The sequence below is a fragment of the Octodon degus genome, unplaced genomic scaffold (genome assembly GCF_000260255.1).
Source record: "Octodon degus isolate 3935 unplaced genomic scaffold, OctDeg1.0 scaffold00026, whole genome shotgun sequence".
Classification (NCBI taxonomy): domain Eukaryota; kingdom Metazoa; phylum Chordata; class Mammalia; order Rodentia; family Octodontidae; genus Octodon; species Octodon degus.
The window spans coordinates 16,754,610-16,767,400 of NW_004524602.1; the positions used below are offsets into that span (position 1 = coordinate 16,754,610).

The window sequence follows — 12,791 nt, forward strand, 5'->3', positions numbered from 1 at the left end:
AGCAAACTCCAATCTTTGTAAGTAAGAAGTGATATTGCCACAATCTAAAGATACCTACAATTCTGAGAAGTGATCTTCAATGAGTTTTCTTGAAATTCTAAATTCTTCAAAGGATTCAATATTTACCATTATACATAAATCAGGCCATAGATCATCTTTTTCTAGATCAATACAAGTTATTAATTACCAATAAAATTGAATTTTAAAAGTCTGTGATTCTTCCAACATGCGCAACAAAGTTAGGGGCTTTATGGACTCTTAACACCACAACTCACTGCCATGTAAGACAGTGACCTCACTTTTTTAAGAGACAGCCACCAAACTCATCAGTGAGCTCCATCTTACCTCCAACCATCGCTCTTTATTTTGGTGGTAAAAGTCAGAACCAACAGAATATAAAAAGTGGTAAGACTAGGTTTGAAAAGTAAACGGCTCATCTTAATCTGAGAAACTAGTGATGTGTCTGGGAGCGAGGGAACTGGATGGAGTCCAGTGAACCTAGATGCCAATCCTGGGGCTGAACATGCACTGAAGTAGTAAATCATTAGCAGTGTGACTTGGAAAAGAAGACTGAATGGACAACTATTCCTAGTGTATATTTCATTTTTTAATTAGTGTATTTTCCTACAATCCAGGACTTATTTCTCAAACAGGCTTGCAACCCAAATTAAAGCCCACTAAGTGGGCCTGGTGCTATGAATCTGCAATTCCAGAAGGCTGAGGCACCAGGAGAAGTTCAAGTTCAAGGCCAGGATGGGCAATTTAGTGAGATCATGTTTCAAAATAAAATTTCAGAGGGCCATGGTGGCTCACACCTGCAACCTTAACACTCAGGAAGCTGGACCAGGAGGACGACAAGTTTGAGGACAGTATGGGCTGCACAGTGAGTTTAAGGTCAGCCTACATGCTACAGTGAGATCCTATCTCAAAATACACACACACGCGCGCACACATGCACATGTGTGTCTGCAACAAGAAAATGAACTCCACAGCTCAGAGACACCAAATTGGTTAGTGTGTCTTCCCTGTAATTTTAGGGTGCTTGCAGATGCATGCATAAACTTCATCATTCATTTAGCAAGTGTTCCATAATAATGACACAATAGTAACAATATGGTAAAGAATCTACAAAAGGCAGTATAAAAAACAGGGGTAAAACACAAGCCCTGGTCTCTAAAATTGCTTACAATATTGTCTGCCTTTGTCACCTTAACTCTCAAAATGGAATGTGCAGGCACAATGTAGGTGGCTCAACAAGCCCTTGCTAAATCGAAGTTACCTTCTCAAGGAAAAAGAGGCACACACATGTGGAGTTCCAAGGAGAGAAAGACTCACTCTTTGGCCCTAATGAAGCTTCTCACCAATCATGGAGGAAAGATTAGGCTACAAAACAAGCAGCACTGTAGGATGCTCTGGATTCTAGTATTATATAGAACAATGATAGAGCAAGAATAAACTATTATTCTCCTAAAAAGTAAGTTCTAATAGGATTAAGTTTTATGTTATTCCCATTGCTGGGAACAATGCCTGATAACACAATATACAATCAACAAATATCTTTTGCATGAATGAATATGCACGTTTAATTCAAGTCATGCATAATTCAAGAACACATGCAGAAGTCAGAAATGAACTGGTCTGGGGATGCTCAATTTGGGGTGACAACAGAATGGTCCAGGGGAAGATGACCAAGATGTTGGATGTGAAGGGTCTAAAACCAGGCCAGTGATGCCAGGCAAGATGACAAAACATCTGTGATCTCAGCACAGATTACTGAGGCAGGCAGCTCACAGCCAGTCTGAAGCCAGTCTAAACTACAGAGTGAAACCCTATTTCAAAAAACAGGACAAAAAGGAGGGAAGGAAGTCAGGAAACAGTGGTCTAGAAGCTCAGAATGGGTGTCTGCAGCATGCTGATGAGAGGTGGGACATCACAGTTATGGGGCTGGGCCTGGACAGATGGATGAGAACACAGTCTCAAGAAGAAAATAAAACACAAAGATCACCAACAGACTTCTCAAAGCAAGTTTGTCCTTTCTGAAACAATTCCGAAGCATATAAGAACATACTTTAAAGTGACCCCCCCCAAAAAAAAAAAAAAACACTCGAAGTAGACACAGACATGACATAGTGTACCTGTGCAGTACTAAATTCTGCAACGAGGGAAGGGGTTGCGACCAAGACAATATAACTGTTAAAGCCAAGACAAGAGGAAGGCAAGGTAACAGAGGAGCACAGAGGAGTAAACAACAGGAGTTAAGAGGAAAGGAGAGTTATGGGCATCCAGAGCCTTCAGAAAAGCATTAGAAGTGGTCCAAGTTCAGGCTTGAGGACCTTCATTTTTTTTTTTCTTTTTTTTCTTTCTTTCCCCCAAAGGATTAGTTCAGACTTATCTTGAAGTAGCCCAACCCGACTTCAAACTTTTATTGATTCTCCATCCTCAGCATCTCGAGTGCTAAGATTACACCTGCAGCGCATGGCTGCAGGCTGAGTTCAAATCTTCTAAGTTTCTTCAGTTATAAAATAGGAAGAGTATTGCTAACATGAAGAACTTTTTAAACTTTTTTTGTGTGTGTGTGTGGCACTGGGGATCAAATTCAGGACTTTGTGCTTGCAAGGCAGAAACTTTTTTTTTTCCCCATAATTTTATTGATAAATAAATAGCAATGAGACAGTTTCAAATCAAATTGGTAGGACAGTTTCAATAATAACACATTGCATACATTCTTCCTAGTGGTTAAATGCTGTACAAGATGCGGGCATGACATCCTATCCACAAACACCATTAGAACAAATAACTCTATTCATTAAGAGAATGTAACTATATATCTATCCTAACCACTTTGAATACACAGATACAAAATGGACATTCATCTGTATACCCTTTTTTTGTTAAGTTCCGTTATTTGAATTTTATACGTATGTAAACTCAGCAAAATATTCTAATAGAGTCCAGTAGCCCATAATAGTATTGGGTCTTCCACTTGACTGGCAATGTCAAAAATTGTTGACCTGAGTCCCCTACAGCTCAACCTAATAGCATGGCTTTACTTCTTAATTTCGTTTTTATACTTTTCTGCTGGATAGTTAAGACCAAGGTAAAGCAGGACCTATGCAACAAGAGTTGTAGCTTTTGGGTCTGATAAGGTCAGTGAAATTCCTTCAGGATTTATCCTGGGATCCTGTACCTCAGATTGTAGAACCTTTGTCAGTGTCACCCATGTGGATGAGTCATGGCGATTGCTTGGCCAATGTGCTCTCTGTGAAAGCCTGAGAGAATGTTTTCTCTCCATGTGACTCTCCTTAGGCACACTCTACATCATCAATCACTAAGGCAGAAACTTATACCACTGAGTTATCTCCCTGGTTCATGAAGAATTTTTAAGATTTAAATAATAATATACAGAAGCAACACATAAGATACCTAAGTAAATTATTAAAGATTATGAACCCAATAAAAGACATAGAAATGCAAGTGGCTTCATTAACAATCACGATGCTGGCAGTGGTGGTGCATACCTCTAATCCCAGCCTTTGAGAGGCTGAGGTAAGAGGATTGTTAGAAGTCTCAAGACCAGCATGGGCTAAAGTGAGCTCAAGGCCAGTCTACACTGAATAGAGACCCTGTCTCAAAAAGATAAAAAAAAAAAAAGAGGGAGAGGGGCCAGGGAAATGGCTCAGTAGAATAAGCGCTTTCCGGACAAGTGCAAGGACCTGAGCTCAATCCCTGGTTTGGGGGGGGGGGGGAAGGATACAAACTACGCATGGTGACACACACCTGCAATCCCAGCACTCCAAAAGTTGAGGTAGCAGAATCACCATGCGTTCAAGGCCAACCCAGACTACACAGGGAGTTCAAGTCCAGCCTGAACTACATAGTGAGACCCTATATGAAAAAACAAAAACCACAACCAAAAAACTTATGATATAGACAATCTATGACTACAAGGTCTAAAGTATCCTTTATCCTTGATAAAGGAGTATATCAAGTTCTTCGTCTATGTCACTGTCCAAAATAGAAAGAAAGCTAGCGCAAGGCTCAGCTGACTGGAAAAAAAAAAAGATATAGCTGCTTACAAGAAATAACAAGAGGGCTGGCCAGATCACTCAGGGGACTAAAGCACCTGCTTAGGCAGACACAGGGACCAGGGGTTCAATCCCGAGCATGCTGTGCCAGCCCCGACCCTAGGGAGTTGAGACAGCAAATGAGACTGAGCATGGTGATGTGTGCCTGTAATCCCAGCGCTTGAGAGGCTGAAAACAAGAGGATCACTATGAGTCTGACCTGTGTAGTGAGGCCTTGTACTAACTACACAAAAAAAGAAAAGAAAAAAAAAAGAAATAAGAGCTAAAATTATCTAACTCTTCAGTACTGGAGATGCAGCTTAGTGGCAGAATATCTACTTAGAAAACTGAGGGCCTGGGTTCAAGCTAATGGGTGGAGGTACACATAGGCAAAGACATTTGGGATCTTGAGCCAGACAATGGCTCCCTACACATGTGATGAAAAAGAACAAATACCAACAATGGGGAAAGTAAATACCCAAGAAATACTTTAAAACCCCATGTGCAGAGAAAGCGAGTGAGCGAACAAGCTGGCACAAGAGCTTAGAAATAGAATTGGTGGGTTACACACACACACACATATATATACATATTTTTTTTAAACAGCATTGGGGATTGAACCTCTATCTTGAGGTATATCCCCAACCTTTAATTTTTTATTTTAAGATAAGGTCCTATGAAATTGCACAGGCTGAGTTCAAGCATGCAATCTTCCTGTCTTAGCCTCCCAAATACTGAGATTATAGACTGGCAACACACCTGGCTTATCTTTTTGCAAAATGTTCAAGTGTTTTTCTCAACAGCTTTACCATTTTTTCACTACTGCCAGCATTTCACTAAGACTTCGATTATTCTGTTTTATTTATTCTTTTGTAATTACAGGTTCCCCAAAGGTGCTTCATCATTTTTCATTGTGGTTTTGATTTGTATTTCATTAATGACCAGAGATGCTGAGTCCCTCTGCATGTGAGGCTTGGGTTATCTGTACACCTTACTTTGAATATAAAAATCTACTCAAGCTCTGTGTCCATTTTTAGTTTTGGTTACCTGTGTTCTTGTGCAACTCTAAGAGTCTTTAGCCAGATATGGTGGTGTACACCCATAATCCCATTCTGAAGGTTCATAAGGTAAAACTGACCTTTTTTGTTCCTAATACATTTCGTACAACTCATTTACTTTTCCCTATGCTCTTAATGAGCTGTAAGATTCGAGTCACCTATAACACAGAAAATCAAAGATGAAATTATAGTCTAATTAAAATAAGCATTACTTTGTTCCCATGTGGTTTATTAAAATGTAAGAATGCACTTGCTAGAACAGCAATAACCTTAAAAACAGAATACTTCTCCTAACAAACATCATGATGAAACCAGGCATAGTGATGTGTTCCTCTGATCTAAGCTCACTGGGAAACTGACGCAGAAGGATCACAAAGTCCCACATCTTCTGCTGCGCTCTGCCTCAAGGGCTGTAGCACAGTAGAAATCCTACTGTGGTTCTAGGGCTCCTGTTGCTTATGTGTATGAGAACCTGAACAATGAGATCTAGAGTATGTGAGGGCCACATGAGACCTTCAGTAATACCAAGACTCTGCTGGGGAGCTAGCTCAGCAGCATAGCGCCTGTTTGGCAAGTGCAAAGTCCACAGTTTGATTCTCAGTGCTACACACACAAAAAGGTCCAATACTCTGTCTCAAAACAATTTTTTTTTTTTTTTTTTTTCTTTTTGAGGGTCCAAGGATTGAACTCAGGCCCTTGTGCTTGCCAGGGAAGCGCTTATTCCACTGAGCCATCTCCCCGGCCCCTCAAAACAAAAATTTTTTAAAACACTGAGGATGTAGCTCAATGTGAAAGTTCTGTGTTCAATTTGCAATACCACATACACAGGAAAAAAGTCATGGCTGGGCCAGCCAAATAGCTCAGTGGATTAAAGGCAGAGAGGGGCAGGGGGTTCGATCACCGGGCCTGCTGAGCTAGTGCTGGCCCCACCCCCGGGGCACACTGAACCAAAAATTGAGACTGGGTGTGGTGGTGCACCTGTAATCCCAGCTCTTGGGAGGCAGTAAATAGATGGATCACTATGAGTCTGATCTAGGGGGCCTGCCCCTTAGCTCAGCTCCACTAGCACACATTTTCACACATACCTCCTAGAGAAATACCAGTCGTACTACTGCTTGTAAGAGTAGGTGAAGTCTCCGACACAGTGGAAGGCTGGCTACTGGTTACAGCTGAAACAGTATCAGAGGCCTGCTCAGAGGTAGGTGGATTTGGGTTGTTAATGGAAGCACTAGTAGTTTGTGATTCCATTCTTGCAGAAGTGGTTGGTACTACAGTAGGTTCTACAAAATATAAAATATCTACTTAGTATTTACAATACTTTAAATAAAGGGTTATAGTTTAATCCAAGCTAACATTCTTATAATTGCTAAGATAAACAAGCAAACATTAAAAATGTAAATTCTCTACTAAGTATACAATGGAATAAAGAATGCTTTCATAGTGTTAAGTAACTGGCTACTGTGTTCTCTCCTGCATGGTGGCCCACAGTATACTTCACTCCACACTTTTATTTGGTCCAGGCCAGGGGAACACATCAGCAGCACAGTGCTTGCCTGGCAAATTCAAGGTAAATGAGTTTGATTCCCGGGACCAAAAAAAAAAAAAAAAATTGGTTCATACTTGCTCTGCAGAGCCTTTTTCCTTTAATAAAACTTTGCTACCATTAAAAAAAGTTAAGACATCATACCTGACATGTTACTAAAATGATTATTCCATTAAAAAATTCTAACATACATATGCATAATCCACTAAATGTAGGTGAATAAAAAGTTTTTCAGATAAGTTTTCTGACCTACCACAAAAAGAGACTTAAAAGTAACCATTCCTATTATGCCTGTATACACAGTCACAGGCTACTGAAACAGTGTTACAAAACTGAACAATATTTTGTTATTTCTACTTCTGCCCCTGTACAAAGGAGAAAGGATCAGAATTTTCTTTACAGAAGTGTTAGGACAAACTGAAATCATACACATAATGTACTTCATATGATGCTTTTATGTATGTCAATCATTTCATCAACGTTAGTTTTTTTTTTGTTTGGGAGGAACCGGGGATTGAACTCAGGCCCTTACGCTTGCCAGGCAAGCACTTATTCTACTGAGCCATCTCCCCGGCCACAACGTTAGTTTTTTTTAATGCTCACTTAAATCTCATTTTCTATGCTTTGTTTCCAAAAAATAGTATTTGCTAATATAAGCACTAAACAAAAAGATTAGGGGCCTGCCCCTTAGCTCAGTTGTTTAAGTGGCTGCTTCAACAAAGCAGTCAGCCTCAGGTTGCTGTGGTTCATCCCCACAACTCCAGCCAACCAAACATGCCCTGAAGGCATTCTGAGCCAGCACCCCCCCAAAAAAAAATCCTCCTAAACAAAAAGATTAGATATTGCTACTTGTGTTTTCTACTAAAAAATTATAGAGTTAAATTTCAAGTATCTAATTACAAAGTAGAAGCTTAAGATATTTCATTTCACCAAATTCCCTTCATAATTCTAGAGTGACTCCCCCTACTCACCATCTTCATCAACAGTAAGGTCCACAACCTCTGCTGCACTTTGCCTCAAGGGCTGTATCACAGTAGAAACCCTACTGCGGTTCCGGGGCTCCTGTGGTCTACCAGAATGAGAACCTGAACCTTGGCTCCAATGAGATCTGGAGTGTCCAAGGGTTGAGCGAGACCTTAAACAACACCAATATCAAATTAGTAGACATAAGTAAAAAGAGCAAACTTCTAGTCAGCCCAGAAATCAGTAAGCTTTTCTCACAAAATAACTTTATGTAAAACTTCTCCAAAAAATAACAGCAAAAGAATTATTAAAAAGTGATTAGACAAAAAAAAAAAATAAAAAAATAAAAAAGTGACCAGACAATGCCTGACCATCAGTAAACAATGCTGAATAAATGAACCACCAACCTATTGACCGAAGTATTTAAGAAACGCTGTCAGATCAATCACTATAAAATACAGGATGCTGAGCCTGGCATGGTGATACACACTTGTAATCCTAGCACTTGAGAAGGTGAGGTAGGAAAACTGCTTCAAATTCAAGGCTGGTGTGAGCTACACAGTGAATTCAACGCCAGCTTGAATGACATAGTGAGACCCTGTCTCAAAAACAAATCACACATTCTGTTTTGAGAAGACCATTCTCTCTGTAATGTTCATTTTGTATGTTCAAGAGGAATATAATCAATTGTTTATACTTTATGGTAATTCCTCAAATTATTCATAATAAAGGAATTTAAAAACACATTATAGGACCTGAAAGATAGCTTGGTGGACTAAGCTCCTGCTTAGGCAAGCACAGGTACTGGTACTGGGGTTCAATCACCACAGACCGGGGATCGATCCCTGGCACAACATGCACACTGGTATTGGCCCCACCTCCGGATGCGCTAAACCAGTCACCAAGACCTGTGAGCAGCAAGACATGGCATGGTGGCATACCTCTGTAATCCCAGTACTGGGGAAGCTGAAAACAGGAGGATCACTATGAGTCTGAGCTGCATAGTGAGACTCTCTACCAAATACATATTTAAAAAAAAAAAAGAAAAAAGAACTACACACTTAATGCTCATATGACCTTGTGTGCTAACTACAGGCTGGTTTTACAAAAGATGGCTAAGATCCTACACCTAGCTAGCTGTACATGGTATCACATGCCTATAATCTCAGCGCTCAGGATGCTGAGTCAGGAGGATTACAAGTCAAAGCCAACCTGAGCCACAGTGAGTTCAAGGTCAACCTAAACTTTACAGTGAGAACTTGCCTAAAAAAAAAAAGTGCGGTACATACTGTAAGAGTACCAATTTTCCTCACACTTTGCAGAAATCATTTAAAACTTACAAGTACTATGCCTGTAATCCCAGCACTTGAGAGGCAGAGGCAGGCAAACGGCTGACAGGACAGCCTGGGTAGTAATTTCAAGGCCAGTCTGGGCTACATAGTGAGTTCCAGGCCAGCCTAGATGGCACAGTGAGATCTGGCCTCAAACAAACTATATCTGCACTCAATTGTATGCTACTACAGGTGGCACTCCAGAAGTGATATTACTTCCAGGAACGGTGGCACATACCTGTGATCCTAGCGCTTAGGTGGCTGAGGCAGGAGGACGGTAGAGTTCAAGACCAGTCTGGTTACAAAGTGAGCTCAAGGCCAGCCTGAACTGCAGTCTCAAAAAGGCTCAATAAAGTGGCACACCAACGAGAAACCGCAACAGAAAACGCACATTGTGGATCCCTTTGTAATATGCCTCAAAAATAGGAATGCCCTTTTCTTTGTAATTAATACTATACATTAACAATCAATGTTTGAAAAACATTTCTAACACAAAATTTAAGATTTATATATAGGTTATAATCTGGCGTGACAAATGTAACAGAGCAACTCTTTACTCCACTGACACTGATAAAGGTGGGATTCGTTGCTACTGGTTTTGAGGTGGGGTCTCTGCTGCCAAGGCTGACCGTGAGCTCCCATTCCCAGCCTTGACCTCCTGAGCGCCTGGGACTGTGGCAGCGAACCAGCACACTCAGTGCATTGTCAGTGTCTGCAGCTGTCTAAAGCCCACACGAAAGCAGTGTTAGGATGTGATGTGGGATAAAAGTCAGGGTATCAAAACACTTCTGCAAAAGCACAGAATCACTGCCAGTTGTCAAAAACATGACTTTTCACTCATTTTTTAGTGGGAAACTCACCGATAGCTCTCCCCAACTGTTACAATCTCTACTTCACTGTCAGTTGAGGTTACATTAATTTCTTCATTGGCAGTGACCTGGGGAGCGAAGGAAGCTTCTATCACCACAACATCTTCATCGATATTTCCTGAAAACAAAAAGGGAAAAACACTTGTTAACTAACTGCTGTATCTTCAAAAATTTGAAGTATGAGTGTAAAAGACAAGAAGGGAACATAAGTAACTCATAGCAGAATTCTGGGTTTGTCTTGTTTCTGAGATATGTGGCCCACACCGGGCTCAACTTCTTCATCCTCCTGCCTCCACCTCCAGAGTGCTGCGATTACAGGCATGCAACACTAAGTGCTTTTGATAGCAACTAGCTCATTATGAGTACTATGTGCTAAGATTAGTTTATGTAATATGAACTTTGAAACTACAATTAGGTCTGAGTTCAAAATTTTGTTTACTATGTACTTGGAAAGTCTTAAATTTTCTAAAGCTTGTTCTTCCATTTTTTTTTTTTTTAACAGATAGGGTCTCATTATTTAGCTCAGGCTGACCCTGAACTCACTATGTACCCCTGGCTGGCCTTGAACTTACAGATATCCTCCCACTTCAGCCTCCCAAGTGCTAGGATTACAGGCGTGCACCACCACACCCACCTGAATTTTTAGTTCTTAAGAGTATACATGCTTAATTGTACATAGCACAAAGTACAGGTTAACAAGGAGAAACGTACAACTTTAGGGGATGAATTTGCTTTCCTACTCCCTATATTTTTATAATACAAAATACCTCAAAGTAGCTTGTAAACTTCTAGCTACTACGTGCGTGGTCAGGTTGACAGTAATAAACACATAGTATAACTTAAAAAGAAGACATTCAGCGCAAGACTTGTAAAGTATCAGGCAAGAATGAAATACAATTTTTTAACCTTTTTTAAATTTCACATTTTTGTGAAGCATATCTCTAAAACTCTTCCATCTTGTAAATCTGGTACTCAATAATCTTAACATTTTTCCTTGGACCACCACCCCTGGTAACCATCATTCTGTTTTTCTTTTTCTTTTTTTTTTTTCTGGGGGGGGCGGTGTTTTCAAGAAAAGGCTATTTAGCCAGGTCTGGTGGCACATGCCTGTAATCCCAGCACTTGGGAGGCTGGAACAAGAGGATCCCCATGTGTTCTAGGCCACTCTGGGCTACACAGTGAGTTTAAGACTGTCCTGAATTACAGAGTGAGACCTTGTCTCAACAACCAAAAACAAGAGCCATCCAAACAGCTCAGAAGGTTAAAGCACCTGCTTAGATAGATGCAGGGGCTGGGATTTCAATCCAGCACCAGGGGTGGGCTGAAACTGTGGATGATTTCTGGGCGTGGTGGCACCCACCTGTAATCCCAGCACTTAGGAGACTGTAAACAGGAGGATCACTGCAAGTCCGATCTATGCAGTGAAACCCTGTACAACCTGTACACCCTGTCCTAAAACACAAAAATAAAATAAAATAAAATAAAAAGCAAAACAAAAACAAAAATTTTTAATATGGTTATTTTTGAGGCCTCATCTAAACAGAATTGTACATTATTTGTTGTTTTGTGACTATATTATTACACTTAGTATAATAGCCAACAAAAATGAAAATACATACATAAATATTTGGACCTCAAAGTTTCTTGTAGTGTATTCATAATAGCCAAATACCAAAAGCAATTCAAAGGCAATTCAGTAGTTGACAAAATGTAGTCCAATCAAAGAATACTACAAAGAAACTAATAAAGAGAAATGAATTACTGGTCAAAGGGTGAACCTCAAAAAATTATGCTAGCCAGGGATGGTGGCACACCTGTAATCCCAGTACTCAGGAGGCTGAGGCAGAAAGATCCAGAAGGATCTTTGTGAGTCTGAGACCAGCCTGGGCTACAAAGTAAGCTTAAAATCACTGAAACTGTGTTTTAAAACAACAACAAAAGCTAAGTGAAAATTAGACATTAAAGACCATATATTGTGATTTCATTTATATAAAATGCTTCCAAGATCTATAACCATACAGACTGAGAGTAACAGCAGGAACTGACTGAGTTTTGGGGCTTTTCGTGTTGTTTTGTTTTGAGGCAGGATCTTACTATGCAGTGCAGGCTGACCCTGAATTTACTGAGGCTGGTCTCAAACTCAAAGTGATCCTCTTGCTTCAGCCTACTCCAAAGTGCTGGAGTTACAGATGTGAACCATCATGCCTAGCCTAGGAATTGAAAGACAGTGAAAAAATCTTACAGGATTGACAACTCTAAAACTGTATTTGATAGCTGCAGAGTTCTACATTTACTTTAAAAATTACTGAATTGTACACTTTAATGAATTTCAGTGTTATATAGATTATAGAATAAAACATTTTTTAGAAGCATAAAACAGGGCCAAGTGTAGTGACATACACCTACAATTTCAGCAGAAGGCTAAGGAAGGAGGATTGCCATGTGTTGGAGACCAGCTTGGGACACACAGGAAGTTCAAGGCCACCCTGAACTACAGTGTTACAAGGTCCTGAGTTTGATTACAGGTACCAAAAAAAGTACGTCTCAAAAAACAGGGAAAAGGGGCTGGTGAGATGGCTCAGTGGTCTAGGACACCTACTTGGAACAAGCTTAGCAAAGCACAGGGACCGCAGTTCAATCCCCCAGCACCACACGCCAGTCAGCCCCACCCCCTAGTGGGCTGAGCTGGTCACACACACACACACACACACACACACACAAATAAAACTTAAAAAAAAAAAAAAACAGGGAAAAAAGTCTTTAAAAAAAAAAAAGAAAATAGTGGCCTGGGAGATGGCTCAGTGGAATAAGCGCTTCCCTGGCAAGCACAAGGGCCTGAGTTCAATCCCCCGGTTCTGCAATTTAAAAAAAAAAAAAGAAAGAAAGAAAGAAAATAGCTGGGGAGATAGCTCAGTGGCTTAAGTGTCTACCTGGCAAGTGCAAGGTCCTAACTTCAATACCGG

General features: G+C 40.4%; 1 protein-coding gene across 5 annotated transcripts in view; it reads right to left on the reverse strand.

The window, feature by feature from the left end:
- Rnf111 (ring finger protein 111) overlaps window positions 1-12,791 on the reverse strand; it is a 97,880-nt gene that overhangs the window by 23,113 nt on the left and 61,976 nt on the right. For all 5 annotated transcript variants that reach the window (XM_004628866.3, XM_023712546.1, XM_004628865.3 and 2 more), the window contains exons 3-5: window positions 9,820-9,946; window positions 7,637-7,800; window positions 6,208-6,402 (exon numbers count right to left, since the gene is read on the reverse strand). In XM_004628866.3, the coding sequence (XP_004628923.1) occupies window positions 6,208-6,402; window positions 7,637-7,800; window positions 9,820-9,946 (486 nt within the window). The remainder of the gene's footprint in view (window positions 1-6,207; window positions 6,403-7,636; window positions 7,801-9,819; window positions 9,947-12,791) is intronic.